Source organism: Ammospiza caudacuta, chromosome 24 (genome assembly GCF_027887145.1).
Source record: "Ammospiza caudacuta isolate bAmmCau1 chromosome 24, bAmmCau1.pri, whole genome shotgun sequence".
In the NCBI taxonomy this organism is placed as follows: domain Eukaryota; kingdom Metazoa; phylum Chordata; class Aves; order Passeriformes; family Passerellidae; genus Ammospiza; species Ammospiza caudacuta.
The window spans coordinates 7118887-7137000 of NC_080616.1; the positions used below are offsets into that span (position 1 = coordinate 7118887).

The 18114-nt window shown below is 51.2% G+C and overlaps 1 protein-coding gene across 3 annotated transcripts in view; it reads left to right on the plus strand.

Annotated features, from left to right (window-relative positions):
- ANKS1A (ankyrin repeat and sterile alpha motif domain containing 1A) overlaps window positions 1-18114 on the plus strand; it is a 73465-nt gene that overhangs the window by 19769 nt on the left and 35582 nt on the right. For all 3 annotated transcript variants that reach the window (XM_058819244.1, XM_058819245.1, XM_058819246.1), the window contains 8 exons: window positions 2765-3061; window positions 4044-4119; window positions 4402-4503; window positions 5721-5816; window positions 5900-6096; window positions 7560-7652; window positions 11640-11757; window positions 17298-17848. In XM_058819244.1, coding sequence (XP_058675227.1) covers window positions 2765-3061; window positions 4044-4119; window positions 4402-4503; window positions 5721-5816; window positions 5900-6096; window positions 7560-7652; window positions 11640-11757; window positions 17298-17848 — 1530 coding nt within the window. The remainder of the gene's footprint in view (window positions 1-2764; window positions 3062-4043; window positions 4120-4401; window positions 4504-5720; window positions 5817-5899; window positions 6097-7559; window positions 7653-11639; window positions 11758-17297; window positions 17849-18114) is intronic.

Below are 18114 nucleotides of genomic sequence, written 5' to 3' on the forward strand. Positions count from 1 at the left end.
TGTGGAAACATCATGGTAGAGGAGTTCAGTTGCCTGAAAGGAGCTTCCTAAAACATTGTCAATAACCAAGTAAAATCTTACACACTCCAGTGTTGGGATGTTGAGTGAAGAAGGAATGTAAAGAGGGAATATTCAGTATTGGCAGTTTATTTAACCCTTCAGATCTTTGCAGGTCAGAAAACTTTCCCTTTTTCAAACCAAGTCTCCCTGTGCTCAGTCAGAGCTGTGTGTTGGGAGCAAGGGGTGCAGAGCAGACAGAGCACTTGAAGGGGCTGTGGATTCTCCACTGGAGCACGGGATGAGGAGCAGCAGGGCTGTGTGTGGTGAGTGCCATCACATCAGCAGGGCTTGGAACCTGTGCTGGAGCCCATAAGAAAGCAGAGCCATCCCTGCTCGTGCCCTGTTTGTGCTCTGCAGGCAGGCGTTGCTCCCAGCTCCTCTCTTCCAGCTGAGAGCTGGGGGGTGCAAGGATTCCTGCAGGAATGCAGCCCCTCAGCCCTCCTGAGTGCTTTATTTTCCTAAGTAGTTCTGAAATTTGAAGCCACGTGCCTTCTGGCAGCTGGAATGGAATTTTCCTTTTCCATCTCTGATACATCTGTAGGTCTGAGCACTCCTGCTCACTGCTCTGGTTTGTGCCTGGAGAGGTGAGGCAGGAAGGGAGCAAACTCCCTTGCCTGGAAGAACTGGAGTATTTTTGGCTGCTCGAAACTCTCCCAAAATGGAGGCAATAAAGACTCAGGCAATAGTGGGAGTTTCCACTGCACAATCTGGAATTGGGAGAGACTTGATGTGATGATTCAAGGGAGTTTATTTGCCTGGTGATCCCTGGAGGAAAGTCTGGGGATTTTTTTCTCAAGCACTGGAGCCCCAATCTGCTTAGGGAAAATTGGACTGAATTGCAGGGAAGATGAGGGAAGTCTCCAACAATTATGTTTTTAAACGATGGTGTGTTCCCATTTCTGAGCCCTCAGGCAGATGCTTGGAACTGCTGCATGCTTTAAAGCCCCCTGAGGCTGGGGAGAAAGGAGAGGGGGCAGTCCCAGCCAGGGAAATGCCCAGCAGCCAGGGCTGGCACAAGGAGCGTGTGCCCCCACAGCTCTGGGGCAGGGACTCACTGCTCAGAGGGGCTGGGGTCTTTCCACAAAGCCTGGCAGAGAGGATCCCTCGTGCCACAGGGCAGGCAGAGAGCCTGGCCCAGCTGTCCTGGGCTCCCTGATCCCTGCACTCCCACCCCATCAAAGGGGAATAATGGGATTTGCCAGCCCTGTAAATGCCCGAGGGCAGCAGTGTGAGCTGATGGGCAGGTGCGAGCTCTGATGTTCTCTACTCTGTCCCCTCTCACTCCCTGTGTATATTTTTTGTGCAGATTTCTGTATCCTGCAGTACCCCTGTCCACGTGCCTGTGCCTTCCCCCAGGATGGGGCCTGTTTGCCTTGGCCCTTCTGTGCTGGCAGTGATGCTGTGCCCCCTGTGCCCCCTCCCCTGCACGTGTCTGATTCTGCTCCTTCCCTTCCCTGCCCTGCAAACTGCAGCTGCCAGAGCCTCTCCCAGCTCCTGCTCCCTTTGCTTTGCCTGTGCTGAGAAGTGATGCAAAAGCCAGACACAAACAGGACTGCTGAGGGTGACTGAGCACCTCAGCAGGATCCGAGTGCTCGTGCAGCCTCACGAGTTTGTGACGTGGTGTAAAATACTGAGCAGTGTCCCGAGGCCTGTGTGTGCTCTCACAGCAGGCAGGGATCAAATTCCCTTCTGCAGTGGTGCTGCTGCCTCCAACAGGACAAGAACATTCTGTTTATTTTATTGGAAATTGTTAAAATGACAAACTCAACCACAAGTCTTTCAGTTGAAATGTGTAAGTGTTTGTGTTGAACTTTTTTGGAGGTTATATTGTCAGATAGTTGTTTCTAAAATGCTTAAACCAGAATCCCTTTGTGGATGACATACAGAAACTTGAAAGGAACTTAATTTGAGAAAAGGTTCTGTTAGATCCGGCGATGTTCCTCTTTTGCACCTACACATGTGGGGTGTTGGACTGCTCATTTTTGGGCTTTGCATTGCTGGTTCTTGGTCTGGCTGCTGCTGCATGCTCTGGTTTGGGTCTGGCTTCCATCTGGGGGTGCTCCCTTGTCCCTGAGACATTGCTTCCCTCAGCTAACCTGAGCCTGGCTGGTTCCTGCAGTGGTGGAATTGCATGGTTCTCTGGTTCACAAACTGCATGGGGCTGGGTGCACCCTGTCTCTAAACAGCCAGAATTGCAGAGGTGGAATGACTTTATAACCAGGATAAGTGGGATTTGAAACAATTGAATTTTAAATCTAAAATTATGATGATAATGAAGTTCCAGCAAATAGAATTCACACAACAGGTTGCCTGCCTTTTATTTTTGTGGCACCCTGAAGTGTGGGATGCTGCCAAGACACCAGACTGCCTTTCCCAGGTGCCAGCAGCATTAATGGGAATCTGGACACAGCTGAACATCCCTTAAACTTTAGGATCCTGCCCCTGGTGCTTGGAAAGCAGGCTGGTCCATCTCTAGCCCCTCTTTCCCACAGCTGAAGTGCCTTGTTCTGGACATCCCTGAGGCTGTGGCAATGAGCTTGTGAGGGGACACTAAACACCCAGGGAGATGGTGACACATTGCTCAGACTGCTTCAGACTGGGCTCTCTGCTTCCCCACTGCTTTTTTTTTTGTCTCAGTTTTGGATTTTAACATTGGAGCAGGGCACTGCCCCAACCCTGACGTACTGCCCCTTGTGCCCCGCAGAACAACGACAACGAGACGGCGCTGCACTGCGCGGCCCAGCACGGCCACACCGAGGTGGTGAAGGTGCTGCTGGAGGAGCTCACCGACCCCACCATGCGCAACAACAAATTCGAGACCCCCCTGGACCTGGCGGCGCTCTACGGGAGGCTGGAAGTGGTCAAGATGCTCCTGAACGCCCACCCCAACCTGCTGAGCTGCAACACCAAGAAACACACCCCACTGCACCTGGCAGCCAGGAACGGGCACAAGGCAGTGGTGCACGTGCTCCTGGATGCTGGCATGGACAGCAACTACCAGGTACCTGCTGTGGTGGTCTCAGGATGAGGGAAGAGATTTGCAGGGGTCTCAGGATGAGGGAAGACACGAGAATGTTGACTCCATGTTTATTATTTTATGATATATATTATATTAGAACTATACTAAAAGAATAGAAGAAAGGGTTTCATCAGAAGGCTAGCTAAGAATAGAACAACAATGATAACAAAGGCTTGTGACTGGCTGAGACAGTCCAAACAGCTGGATTGTGGTTGGCCATTAATTAGAAACAGCTACATGAGACCAGTCACAGATGCACCTGTTGCATTCCACAGCAGCAGATAACCGTTGTTTACATTTTGTTCCTGAGGCCTCTCAGCTTCTCAGGAGAAAAAATCCTAAGGAAAGGATTTTTCATAAAACATGTCTGTGACAATCTGGTGTGTCTGAGCGGGGCCGGGCTGGTTGCTGGGCGTTGGAGAACTCCACCAGCCCTCGTTGCAGAAGCTGAGGAGAGCTTTGTGTTGTGCTGGGCTGTCTGTGCAGCTCTGGGCTGCTGGGGGAGGCTGCCCGGAGGGGCTGGGGTGCTGTGCATGCCTCACGCCTGTGCAGAGCCCCAGACACAGTGAGGGACACAAACACCCCATGGCCAAAGCTGTTCTGCCCTGCAGTGCTGTGAGCTCTTGATAGGCAAACGTGTCTCTTCCTATCAAGCCACTTGTGAATGTGCTGTTTTCACAGCAATGGCTTGTATGTGGGTCTTGTTTTTCCTTGTCAGGACACGACCTCTTGCTGAGCTGTAGGAGGCCCTTTCTTGGTCTCTCTGATGGAACCATCCCCATTTTTCCATCCCACATCCTCGGCATTGTAATAACATTGACAGTCTGTCCTCAGCCATAAGGTAGTGCTGCCCACAGCTCGTGTACAAGGCCGTGTATTTATTGCTTCTGTAACCCTCTAAGCCATGCCTCCCTCACCATTCCCTGCTGTCTGGCTTCATGCTATGTTTCCATTTAATTTGCAGACTGAGAAAGGCAGTGCTTTGCACGAAGCTGCTTTGTTTGGCAAGACAGATGTGGTACAAATATTGCTGGCTGCAGGTGAGAGAATGTTCCCCCTTTGAAGCACTAATGTGGTGATCCCTTCGCCCAGAGCTTGAGGAAATCCCTTTCTATGCAGCAGGTTTCTCCATCCAGCTGTCAGAGCTCCTTGGAGCAGGATGTAGGAGAGGTTGGCTCTTGGAGTTTGGCTTTAGATTTGTCTCTAGAGTGCCTTTTAGCTCCCCCCAGTGCTGATCACAAATGTGACTTGATGAAATACACAAACCTGCACATAGTTAGACAATATTCTTGCTTTTGCCCTCTGTACCCCTGTGGCCACAGGTATTGATGTGAACATAAAGGATAACAGAGGCCTGACTGCTCTGGACATTGTGAGGGAGCTTCCTTCCCAGAAAAGCCAGCACATAGCAGCTCTCATTGAAGGTGGGTAATGCAGCTCTGCCTCTGGGGAGGAGGGGAAAGCTTGGGGTGCTGATTCTGCCAAGGCAGGTACAGGATATGCTTTTCTAGACCTGGAGAGTGCTGAAATCAAAGCAGTTTCAGGCTGTGTTGGAAGAACCAGTGCTGAAATGCTGGGGTGAGCTTCCCCAGACCAAATGTTTGGAGGAGGACTTGGGGGGGATTTAGGAGGATTAGCCCTTTGCTGAGAGAGTGTGGTGTGACTTTTACAGTTTAAATGGGCTTAATTGAGCTTTGTTTCGCTCACTTTAGAAGTTAATTAAAATTAAGGATAGCCTAAATCTGCTTGCAGAATGCAAAGTAACAGCTTTAGAAATGGTTCTGGTGTAACTCCCCTTTATGTGTTTGTGTAGGCAAATCACTGTCCACAGATCTCACATCCTGCTCCTCGCCTCGTCGTCAGGCTTGGGCATGGAATTTGCAGATGAGATTTACAGAAAAGGCCTTGATTACTTGTGTTTTATAAAGGAGCTTGGTCCATTGTGTCTGTCCAAATTCGGGAATGAAATGTGACATCTTGGCTAAATTCATACCTTGTAATTACGCTGTCTGCATTTCCTCTCAGCTGTGGAGAGGATCAGAAGCATTTGGAGCTGGGCTGTGTTATTCATGCTGAGCATTTGGGAGCTTTGCAGGTTCAAAGCACTTCTCAGACTTTTAACTAAGCTGTGCCTGTGAGGCTGGAATGTTTGAGCTTTATTCTGAAACTGAAGACAAAGATGGGCTTTAAAACTGAAGGTGTTGCAGATAAAGGCTGTTAGTTTTCCCCAGGAGGGAGCTGCTGTTGGATGTTACATCAGCTGAATGTTTCTGGCTTTGTCTGTGGTTGGGGGCTGCAGCTGGAATTGGTTTCTCTTGTAATGACTCTGTTCAGTGATGGAGTTTGTGTCTACAACACGAATTTGCTCCGTGACTCTGTGTCCGTGCAGCAGCTTTGCAGCTTTCTGATTAAAGACTCTGAAAGTTCAAAGTGCCATCCCTCCCCTTGTGCCTGTGATTAAAGAGGCTGCCTGCTTCTATTTTGGGATCTGAGCTGCAAGTTTTAATAATGTTATTTTTTTTTGGACACTTAATAAGCTGACAGTTGGCCTTCCACCCACGAGGGAGGAAGCGCCATGTGCTGAAGGGGACAGAAAGCCAGATGGATGTGAGCTGACCCTGTCCCCCCAACCCCCTTGCAGATTACACCGTTGGGAAGAAAAGTGCCAAAGCTGTGGAGAAATCTGCTCCAGCCCCGCTCGCTGCAGCCACCGATCCCCCGGGCCGGACGTCTCAGGGTGGGCATCACCAGCATTCCCCTCCCTGCCAGCACCGAGCCAGGACATCCAGGGACAGTGCCATCTCTCTCTTCCCCCTGCAGGTGATGTGGACAAAGCTGTGACAGAGCTGATCATGGATTTTGATGTGAACCCCGAGGAGGAGAGCCCCTATGAGGCTCTGTACAACGCCACGTCCTGCCACTCCCTGGACAGCCTGGCCAGCGGGAGATCGTCCGACCGCGAGTGTGGGAGCAAGGAAGCTGAGCCCAGTGGCCTCAAGGCAGCTGCAGTCAGGCCTGTATGTACCTGTAGGTGCTTGCCTCAGAGGCACAGGGGGCTGACCTGTTCTGCAGCAGGCTGCCCAAGCTTGAGGAAATGTTTAAATCCTTCCCTGACATTGATGAGAGCAGGCTGGTGTCTCCCCTTCCCTACCCTGCTCACAGGGATTGCCTAAAAGCAGAAAAGCAGCCACTTCTTCATTTCGCTTTGTGTTGCATCCTTCTGTTTTCTGGCAATGCACTATTGCCAGTGAAACTTGGTCTGTCAGTCGATTGCATTTTGCAGAAGGGCTGACTCCTTGTCCTGAAAAATGTTCTGGAGGCTTGTGTGGAGCATCTTCTTATGGCTTACTGCTTTACCACAGCTAAGGCTCTCAGGAAATTATCTGTAATAACCTCTTGGAAACTAGTTGGCAGTGGAAGGGTTTTTTTTTTTGTGTATTACTTGCAGAGCTCTGTAGAGGGTACTCCAGGCTTTACAAAGCAGCACAGAGCTCCTGGAACTGTCCCCAGAGAAGTCTTCCTCACCTTCTGTCAGCTGCATCTGCTGCCCTGGTAGCAATCAGCAGGAAGGCTGCTGTGGGGCAGATGGGACACGAGCCCTGCAGTGCTGGGTCAGCTTCAGGCTCTGCGTTCTGGTTGGTTTTCCAAAGCCTGCTCTGTGGAGGTGGTTTTAGACAAAAGGCAGAGCAGCAGTGAGCAATTAAACTGCTGGGGGCACAGTAACCATGGTTTCCCCTCTGTGCAGAGAGGTGCAGCCTTTGGCTTGTGCTGAGAGCAACAGAATAGAAATGAGACATAAGCTTTGGATGGGGGACATTTTGGGCAGATCTCTCAGGTGTGCAGTACCAGGCTGTCCTGTTACTGATCAGATCTTGTCATTGTCCTGTGCTGATGGTGTCTGGTGTGAAAGGAGCTCAGTTCTGTCACAAGTAAGGAAAGAGGAGAGCTGAACTGCAGTGAAAAGAGAGCAGGAAGAGGGACTCAGTAGCTGGCTGAGTGTGAGCAGTGCAGCTCTGCTGCTCCCTTGGCCATTAGATGGAGCTGTGGCTGGGCGGGAGGTGGCCCTGGGAGCAGCTCCAGCTGCCCAGTTGCAATCCCGGGATATCGGAGGAGAGCAGTGCAGCTTAGTTTCTTGATCCCTAGAGTTTTCCACTATAAAAGGTGCCCTGGCATCAGTTTCACTAAGCCACAAGCCCTTTCTTCTGATTAGTTCATTGCTCACTGCCTTGTGTAATGCTGTGGAGATGCAGGTGTGGGTTTAAGCGAGACCAGTGGGACAGGATCAGTGTCCTGAGGAAGAGGAGGAGAGAAGGCAGCAGCCATTGCCCAGCTGTGGGCTGTTAGGGCTGAACTTCTCCACCAAGATTAATTTTAAGAGATGTTTGCTGCACCCACAGCAGTGTGGCCATAGAGCTGGGGGGCAGAAGGGATGAGCTGGGGGGCAGAAGGGATGAGCTGACAGTGTCTGTCTCACCTGCAGAGAGAACGCCCTCCCCCGCCAGCCAAGCCCCCGCCTGATGAAGAGGAGGAGCAGAATGTGGAGAAGAAGACAAGCCACAGTGCTCCCTGTGAGGTACATGGGGCTTGCTCTGGGGTGTTTCATGGGAGAGTGGTTTAAACATCAGTTTTAATAGTTTGGGAGGAGCCAAGGGTGCTGCTACCTCCTGTGCTCGTTGGGCTGTGGATTGAAGCATTCCCTCACTCAGCACTGCTGCTGTCCCTTACCATGGGAACTTCCTTTGTCCGCTTCTTCCAGGGCACCTCAGAGTTGACCTTCAGCCTTACTTTCCTATTCTTGGCTGAGAATTCCCTTGGGGAGAGATTTTTCTGACCCTCGTTGTGATGTGGACCATTGCCCTCTAGTAATGATCCCACCACAGGCATCTTCAGTTGGACTGAAGCACAGAGGGGCTGTGAGTTGCTGCTTCCTCTGAGCTCCCAGCTGTGGAGGAGCTGCTCGGGCTTGTGGGTCCCACTGACATGAGCAGGGATCAGGAGCTTGAATTCAGCTGAGGATGTGGCCCAGCACGTGTTAAAGCTGCCTTCTGCAGGGGTCAGTGGTGTGAGCTGCTTTCTGATGGAACTCAAGCTCTCCCATTTCATTTTGTTGCTGCTGGGATTTCCTGTTGCTCACCTTATTCACCTGCTGTGAAGCTTAGATGTAAGAACTCCCCAGGAGACATGGTTGTGGGAAACCACAAGTGTGCTTTGGCACCTTCTGCTGACACCCAGGAAAACCTTCAAAGCAAATCCAAATCCTGTGGATTTCTGTGCTCTCCCAAAGGCAGTGGGCTGTGTGTGAAGCTCGTGGAGCGTGTGCCACCTCTGCTGTCAGAGCAGGCTCTGGTTCTGCAGGTGCTTTCTTTGGGTGTGCTGATCTGCTGGAGTTCTGCAAGGCATAAATGAGCTCTGTTTTCTGGAGAGTGTCAAATCCAGATGAGACACGGGTGAACATGGCCTGCTGCAGTGGAACTGACTGCAGAGAGGGAGTAAACTCTGAGCTGTGTGTGAGCAGGGAAACTGGGATGTGACATTGTGGACTGATCAAATGCAGGGGGTGGTAACCAGTCCTGTGCCTGGCTCTGGCAGAGGAGAGCTGGGCAGCAGGTCATGGAGTAATTGGGAAGCAGAACTTGTTTATGACAATAAACACGGGGAGAGAAACGTGCCCTGACCATTCCTGCTGAGCTTTCTGGCCATGTTTAATTACCAAACACCTGCTGTGTTGTCCTGCCTTTAATGGCTTTGGAAGCACAATCCATTTAAGGGAATCTTGCTGGCAAAGGGCAGAGTGACTCGCTGGAGAGACCTTGATTTGTGACCAACTTCAGTGACAAAACTTACAGGCAGCATGTGGCTGCCTGGAAATGACCTATTGGACATACTGATGAGGAGTTTGGGGCTGATCCTTTTACTTTGCTTGTTCCTCCTGGCCTGCTCTGCTTTCTGACTCTTGCCCATCTTTTATCACCTCTCCCTGGGCCAGGCAGGTGTGCACATGCTCCAGGAACGCTGTAAACATTCTGCTGCAGCATCCCAATCTGCCACCTTCTAGCCCTGCTCTCCCATTGGAGCCAGGACATTTAGTCATTGAGTATTCTGGGGTTGGGCCAAACTCCAGTTTTCCAAAGTAGTCTTTTTATTCCTTGCCAAGCTGGGGCTATCACTCAAAGCAGATGAGCGTAAACAAGAAACTTCACTTTCATCACGGAAAAGCGTTGGTACAAACAGGCAAAGGAGCTGATTGTTTGGAGGTGCTTGAGTGGTGCCTTTCACTATCTGCAGAAACCTTCTGGGTTTGGAGCTGAGTAAGAGTCTGCACTGTCAAATTAAACCAGTTCCAGTTGTTTACTGCTTGTCTCCAGAAGGGAAGTGCAGATCAAGGACGAGGCGCCGCGTTGGCTCCACGAGCTTGGTCTGCAGCTCTGGGGAGGGAGAGGAGAGGAAGAGATGAGTTACCCTTTAAAAAGTCTTTCAAACTCCTCTGCTGTGGATTAAGTATACCTTAAAGAGCATCCTCATTATTCACAGCATCTTGTTTTTGGGCTTTGCTAGCAATGAACATTTTTACATGCAAACAACATGGCTGAAGAACTAAAAGCTGAATTGGAAGAAAGCTTTACTTGGTGGTGCTGCTCCTGGTCACAAAGCTCACAGAGCAAGCAGGGCTCTCCAGCAATGGTCTTTGTTTTGAGTGAATTTGAACCTAGAACACTGTTTAGAGCTTGGAAGGATGAGAGGTGGAGAAAGTCAAGTGTCACCAGGCCTGTGAAAGTTCAGAGTAGAAGCTGGGAACTCTGTGCTGCTGGAGAGCTTCTGCCTTTGCTGCATTTAAAGAGGGCAGCACAGGAATCATCATCCACAGGAATGTCAGGAGAGCACAGGGCCTGGCTGAAGGTCCAGGCTGCTGCTGTGCTAACAGGCTGCTGCTGGGCAGGATTTTTACAAGATCACTGTCAAGAACCTCTCACCTGCTGTTCTGGTCTGACAGTTTTGTGCCACCATCTGGTCAGAATTTTTCCCTAATTTGCTCATTATGAGCTCCTTCACCTGGAAAGGAGCAGGTCTGCCTGGCAGCTCTTGCTCAAAGCAAGTAGAATAAATAAATATTTCCCATGCCAGACATGGCCCATTTCCTTCCATTGGGAAAGTCACATTAAAAGCCAGGTTGGTTTGTGCAGAACAGCACATGGATGTCAGAATCCTCTGTGCTGCTGACTCTTGGGTGTCTCTCCAAGACTCCTTTAAGCTTCCAGAGCTCCTGGCTGAGTTGCAGTCAGGTAGGCACCAGTTTGCCCTTGGAGCAGCTCTGGTGCTCTCATTTTGGGGAGAAGCAGGAGCTGTGCTCTGCTGGTGAGGCAGTGGCAGGTCCAGGGGTCTGAGCAGTAGGAGCCCTCACTGGGGGCACATTTTGTTCAGACCTGCTGTTCCCTGTCCTGGCAGCAGGTAGGGATTATTTGCTTTCTGCCTTGGGTTTGTCCCACTGTGGTTGGGGACAGTCACACGTGGGGTCACAGAGTGGTTTGGGCTGGAAGGGACCTTCGAGATCATCCAGTCCCAAGCCCTTGTCATGGGCTGGGACACCTTCCACTCAACCAGGTTGCTCCAAGCCCCATCCAGCCTGGCCTTGAACACTTCCAGGGCATTCACAATTTTCTCTCTCTCCATGCCCCTCCCCAGCTCTCTTAGAGCCTCTTAGGGTGCATTCCTGGTCATGTTGAGCTCCTGGGACAGCGTTGCATCAATCTGCCAGGGTCTGGCCAGGAGATGGTGCTGAAAGGCAGCTGACTGTGCTGGCAGGGTGCCCTGTGGCCAGTTTAGCCCCTTCAGCACTGGGATGGCACACGAGGGTATCCAGTGCATCCTTGGCATCGGTGCAGACCAACACGTGCGAGTGCAGCACGACTTGTCTGGATCCTGCACCAAAACCTCAGCCCTGCACATGGCTGGTGGCTTTCCACAACAGCTCAGGGAGAGTCTGCCAGGGTTACAAACCAGCTCTAAGTAGAGGCCTTGGGGGATTTAAATGAGCACAATCACTGCTGCACATCCTGAAGTTAAACTGAGTTCATACAGTGCTGCCTGAGGACTCTTTAGCTCTGAATATGCCATACATCCTGAGGTCACAAATGCAGATCTCAGATGCCTGAGAGGGTGGCAGGGATTTGGGCTTTTGTTCTTTTCAGCCCTGTCCTAATAGGGCCGGCAGCTAAAAAGTGAATGACTGCAAATTCCAGTGGCAACAGCGAGTCTGAGATGGGATGAACAGGAATAACGGCCTCAGCTCTTTTCTCCCTCCAGGCTGTCTGCAGCCCTTGCTCAGTTGGTCAGTGCTGGAAAGCCGTCAGCAGCCAGAAATACTAAAAATTAAAGGGTTTTGGGTAGGTTTTTTGAGGGGGTTAAAAAAACCCAAAGGGGAGTATTACATTTTGGCTCACACTCCACAGTGAAGGTGTTGCCTCTGCCAATTCTTTGCTTAACCCCTGGCATAGGGGCTGTGGGGTTTATGCTCTACAAAGCATTGCTTTGCAGAGCACCACATTGTGCTGTTCTTCATCAGGCCTCTGCTGCCCGGGGGAAGAGCAGGGGAAGTGGAGCTGAGGAAGAGGAACACCCCTACGAGCTGCTGCTTACAGCAGAAACTAAAAAGCCGGTTGCAGTGGACAGGAAAACAAAAGGTGAGTGACCATCCAAAAAGCAGAGCTGTTTGCTTGCATGTGCTTCAGGAAGACACGAGGGCAGAGGGCAAGTGGAACAATGAAAGTCTCTGCAGGGTGGGGGCTGGAGGGTGATTGTTGTGTTTCCTGGTAATCTCAGTGTGAAGGAGAGCTCTGAGCGTTCCTGTACAGAGTGTACACAGAGGAAGGGCAGCTCTGCTGTAGGACAGTTCAGAGATTGCAAGGATCTGCTCTGTGAGCTCAGAAATGCCCAGATCTCATGCCTGGCCAAGCAAAGGCAGAGGGTGAGAGGCTGGAGGCTGTGCCTCTGCCAGGGATGATGAGCAACACGAGTGTTCCAGTGAGCCGTGTTCTCCATCCAGCTGGCGCTGCAAGTTTCTGCTGTCCTGCTGTAAAATCAACATCCTGCTCTGTGCTAGAGCTAATTTGAGATGGAAACTAACAGGAGGAAAACAAAAATGTGTAGAGCAAGAACTAGAACTGGCTGAGAGCATGGAGTACACAGGTTGATATTGAGGCAGTTTCTCCTCATCCTGAAGGACCTCTGAGCATCTGGGAACACCTTGTCTCTTGTGTTTAGCTGTTGTTGGCTTTTTGGCTTTCCTTCAACAATAACAACAAAAGATTTGTTTAGAGGGAAAAGATTTCCGCTTTATTCAGAAGTCCTGAGCAGGAATTTGGGTGGATTTAGTTTGGGCTCTCACACTGGAGCCCCTCTGCCTCTGAGGATGGACAGGGCTAACAAGGACTTGAGGTGATGCCTCATTGAGTGCTTTGTCAGACCTGTAGCATGATAGCTCTCATTGCTCAGGTCCTGCTGCTCTCCTGGCTGCTCCACGGTGGCACAGGAGGTCATTGTGTTCCCACCAGCACTTGCCAAAGCCCCTCACTGCCAGAGGAAAGTTATGGGAGCTTTTCAGGTTGGTGCTTTCAGTCTGGGCCAGGAACAATCCTTGGGCAACAGCCACTGAGGGCCTTCAGGCTTTCAGCTATTGCTGGTTATTCCAACTGCTCCACTCCTTCCCCTGGCTGCACTGCCCAGGCTTGATTGGTGAGAGTGGAGGTATATCCTAATTCTGTGTCAGCTTAAAATAAATCCTCAGAGTAAGGCAGCTGCCTGTTCCTTATGCTGATCTCTTCCCCTGAACTCCTGAAGACAGGAGAGGTTGCAGGAAGATCTTTATGGATCTAGAGCAGAGTCCCATCTTTTGATGCACAGTTGGAAAGATCAAAGCTGTGACTTCATGGTTTGCACTCCATGGAAAGTGTTGGTAACAAGCCTGGAGCCCTTCCCACTGTTACAGTGGGAGAAATCTAAGGATGCAGCTGAGTTTTTCCTCATCTTCCCTGTCTTTCCCATTCTATAAATGCAGTCAGCACTGTGGTTGATGGTGGAGGGAGAAGATAAATTTAAGGAGTGGCAGAATTAAGCAAGAGTTGAGGGAGAGACCAAAACCTTACTTGGGGTGTTGGAGAATTTTCCCACCTCTGGGTCAGAAGAGTCCTGGAGCATCCAGGGCAGCAGCAGCTCAATCCCAAGGCACAGAACAGGCTGGAGCATGGCTTTGAACTGTTCCTTGGCTCTCAGACTGAGGGTCTGGAGCAGCCTTTGGTCAGGAGAGGAGGGCTTGGGTTCCTGTGGCTGTTGAAAGGGCGTTTCAGGGCAGCAGGAAGGCTGAATTTCAGGCATGTGGGTTTAATGGTGCCTTTCATCTCTGATAGCTGCCTTTGTTCCTCTGGCTGCCAGTTGTCCTGTGTCCAGCCAGCAGATGAATGTGGCATTATCCACTGGCTTTGGTGGCCTTTGTGTGTGTTAGAGCAGCTCGCTGTCACATGCTGGAGCACTGGGAGAGGTTGGCCTCATGTTTTGGGCAGAGTATCAGAAGTGGTTTGAGCCAAATGCTTTCCCGTCCACTTTGGTGTGCAGTCACATGCCTGAAGTCAGGGCACTCAGGCCCTCTAACAGGGTGTGAAATTAAAGCAAAAGAGGAGGAATGTGTGTGGAGTGACCAGGAGGTTTCTCAGCTCCCGCTGCCTCCAGAGAGACCTAAGGGAGGGTGAAAAGATTTGAGTTTTGAGCTGTTTGTCTTCTCAGGAGTCACACCCAGGTGTTGTCAGCAGTGACCAGCTGCAGGTAGGACTCACTTGGTGCCTTCTGGTAGATATTACAGACTGATACTTGTTGAGGTTGTTCTGTGCTACTTCCATAGGAGGTCCAGCTTGAAGTCCCCACTTTGCCCTTCCTGCTGTAAGAGATTTTCTATGTGGTTGTGCTGGTTCAGCCAGCACAGTGTGACTGTGCTACTACCCAGAGAGCTGGAATGAGCCAGCAATAAAGTCAGAACAGAGAGACTGAAAGAAACTCTTTTCTGAGAGCCAGAATGGCTGCTGAAATAGCAGGGTGGATATTGCTGGGGGAGTTCTGTGGGGACACTTGGTTAATGCAGGAAAAGATTTGGGGACAGCCCACAGCCTACATGTCCTCATGGTATTACCTTGGACAGAGGACAGACCTCTGTCCCACATCCCAGGCCCAAGCCTTTGTTTCTGCTCTCATGGTGTTGTGCAGAATCATATTAATGCTCTCTCTAAGCAGGGCAGTGTCTCATTGCCCTTTCTGAAGTGGGGAGTACAAAACAGCACAAATTCAGGTGAATAAACTCTGCTGGAGTGGCTGAGCTTGGTGAGGTTAACACAGGAGTGTGCCATCCTCAGCTGGGCTCCACATGAGGCTGTGGAATGGGGCTGTGTTTCAGTCCTGTTGTAGGTAAATGATATTTTTGCACCCCTCAAAGCCAGCTTCTTCCTCTGGCCTTGTTTCACAGGAGGGAGGTTTGCCTGCTCCTCACTTGACAAATTCTGGCATGATGTAACATGGGCAGCCTTTTCCATGTGCAGATCAGAGGCTGCTGTGTGCCCTCACTAATTTTAAGGTTGGGGAGCTTGAGCAGGCAGCAGCTGCAGGAACAGCTTCACTCTCCTAATCCAGGGTTGTGAGACAAATCCTGCTGTTGATATAGAGGGAAAGAAATCCAGTGGAGGCAGGGTGGTTACAGCTTAGTGTGGAGTGTTTAGGGAAGTGCTTCGTATCTGGAGAGCTCAGGCTGCTGGCAGGGAAGCTCTTGCTGGAATTCTCCCTGGGATGCAAACAGTCTGCACCCAGGAAGGGCTCCTGATCCCAGGAAGGGTTAGGAGCAGCCTCTCCTGTGGGTGAGACCTGCAGCAGGCTGAGGCTGAAAAAGGCAGGATCTGTCAAATGATCTGTGCTGGGGGGTAAAATCAGTGAAGGGAGCTGGGCAGGAGTCCCTGGGGGACTAGGGACCCTTCCTGAGTGTAACTCACATGAAACTGGAAGAGGAGGATTCTTTCAGATCCCCTGGAAGGAGGGGCCTGGAGAGCCCTGCATGTTCCTGCTCCATGCACCTCAGTGACAAAAAGACTGAGAAGACTTTCTACATTAGTTCTGTCTGCAGCTTTCAGGGCAGGCTCCGAAATGTCTCCTTCAAGATGTTTCCCACAATTTCTGAGCGAGTGCTGTTGCGCTCGCTCCATCCCTTCCTTCCCTGGCAGCTCCCTGTGTTTCAGAGTCCCTCTTAGCTCACAGATGAGTGGGTGGCTGGGATTCCTGTCCAACAGGAGCCCTTTTGTGAGGTGCTGGAGCTGGATTTGGAGCACTTTGTTCTGGCTGGACTCAAGTGTTGCAGCACGTGGCACAAACTTTGGCCAGCTGCCTCTCTGCCTGCAGCAGAAATGTCACTAAAGGTTCAGCTGGGCATGGAAGAAATGGTTTCCAAGGAAGGGAAGAGGTTGGGAAGAAAAACTACAAAAGTTTTTCTTTCCCCACAGGTTTATTGACTGTCCCATCACTGCTGTCTTGCTCACCTCTCTGTGGCTTTGCATTAGTACCAGTCTGTCCTGTGAATGCAGCCCATCTGATCTGCTTTGAGGTTTGTCCTCTGAGGTTTCTCTCCAGCACTGGAGCTTCAGAGCTTTATGCAAAGTAGCTGGGTTTAGTCTGGCCTTGTAATCTGGGGTGCTGCTGCTGGTGCCTCTCAGGCAGCCCTGGGACCTGCCTCCCCCTTGGCAGCTCCAGTCACAGAACTGGTGGTTTATGTGCCTGTGCAAGAGAGTCAACAACTACTTCACTGTCCTGGAATCTCTAACTCATAGGATCCAGGATGAGATAATCCCTCACATCACTTGATCCCAGTGAGGGCTGTGGCTGCTCCTGGCCTTCCTGTGCCTGTGGGAGGGACTCATCATCCTCACCAGGCACGGGGTACCTGGGACCCCCACACAAAGGCAAATGACTAATTCAGCCCTTTCCTGCCCAGTTCTGGTGTGAGGACAGACCACAAAGCCCAATGGGTATTGATGTTTGAAAATCCCCTGGTCAGGCTTGGTGCTGGAAAGGAGAAAGGAAAGCTGGGTGCTGAGTTGGGCTCTCTGTGCTGCTAACAGGTTACTTTTAGTTGGAGTAGAACTCACTGTTTTGCTCAGGAAAGGAGGGTTCTGCAGAGCAAGTGATTTCCTCTTCAGATCCAAACATCCTCCCTGCACTTCAGAGCCTCATTATCCGAGCGTTTCGCTGTATTGTTCCCTTGCAGCATCAATTTTTAGTTCTCAGTCTGAAGAGTTTCTTCAGCACTAAATGGAAGCAGTTAAAATTCACAAGCAATGCTGAGAGGGTGAAGGAATCCTAGGAAACCAAAGTTAGACTTGTTGGCTTGACAAAGTTTTTTGCTTCTGCAGTTGAAATGCTCATTCAGCTGTGACAAAGGTGAGTGCATGTTTGTGTGTGTGTGTGTGCACCCAGCACTTGGGATCAGTCAATTCTTCATGGTTTATGCAGGACCCTGGTACCTGATATTAAGGTTGCTGGGGCAGGAGTAGCTGGGAACCAGTGTCACATTTCTGGGGCAGCCAGTGCTCCACCAGCTCTGGCCTCTCTGTGCTCAGTTCATTGCAAAAGAGACTTTTTGCTCAAGCTTTTTTTTCCCTTGCATAAACTGTTTATTTCTCTCCCCTGAGCAGGGAGGAGAGGTTAAACTCGGAAGCCACTAGGGAGGGAAGCAGTGGGTTTTTTTGGGAGCGGATTTTGGAACTCTCAGGTCGGTTGCAGTCCAGGCGTTTTCCCACCCTGCAGCCCGTGCCAAGAGCCGGGTGAGCAGCTCTAAATAACGCTCTGGCCTTTATGGAAAGGGATCAGATGTTCCAGGAGCCTCCGTCTCTGCTGCTCCCACCTCACTTGCTCTCTCTGCAGGATATAGTTAGCACTTCTCTTGGCCTTATATAGCAAGGTCTGATAGTTAGTGTTAACAGGAATAAAAAATACGGAGAGCTGCCAGATTGCGTAAATCGGGCCAGTGTTTGGAATTTCATAAATGCCATGACTTTGGGTACAAGTTGAGCACGCGGAACAATACGGAACTGTTCTCTCTTTAGATCTCTCCCTCCCTTGCTGAGGGAGAGAGCTGGAATTTTGCTGCTTCGTCCATGTTTTTGATTTCCCCCTCTTCTCTGCTTTCATCCCCTTGAAGACCACAGGAGGAGCAGCGGCGGCCGCAGCCAGGACTCTGCCGACAGCCAGGACATCCAGGTGCCAGAGCAGTTCTCAGGGTTGTTGCACGGCTCTTCTCCAATCTGTGAAATAAGCGAGGACCCTTTCAGGCTCGCTTCCTCCTCGGAGAAGGGGGACACTGAAGGCACGAGCCACCCTGCTGCTATGCAGCTGGAGGATGCTGAGCTAACGTCGTCAGGACCGGCCCGGAGCAGCTCCCCGGACCCCACGCAGAGCGCGGTGTACGCCACGGTGCAGCACGTCAGCCGGGCGGATCCCGCGGCCCTGGGCACGCCCCACGCGTGTGCTGAGCCAGAGGGGGACAGAGCTGCGGGCAGAGCCCACCCAGGCAGCAAACCCAAAGCCGAGCTCAAGCTCAGCCGCAGCTTGTCCAAGTCGGACTCTGACCTGCTGACCTGCTCCCCGACCGAGGACGATGCCATGGGGAGCCGGAGCGAATCGCTCTCCAACTGCAGCACCGGCAAGAAGCGGCTGGAGAAGTCCCCATCCTTTGCTTCGGAGTGGGATGAGGTAAGGCTGAGCTTGCTAAAGAGCCTCTGTGCCAGGAATGAGTGTGCAGCAGGAGCTCCCCTCTGCCACGCTGCCCTCAGGGCTCCTGGGTGGGTTCCGTGGTTTCTGCGAACTCTCACAAGGCAATAACAGGCACACGCTCACCTGGGAGTCTGCAAGGTGTTAAATGCCAAAAGATAAAGTTCATTGGAGTGGGGGAGTAGCAGAATTGCAAGCAGTTTCTAAGTTTTTTGCTCATATACAGGGTGTCCTGGTTTGAAAAAAGG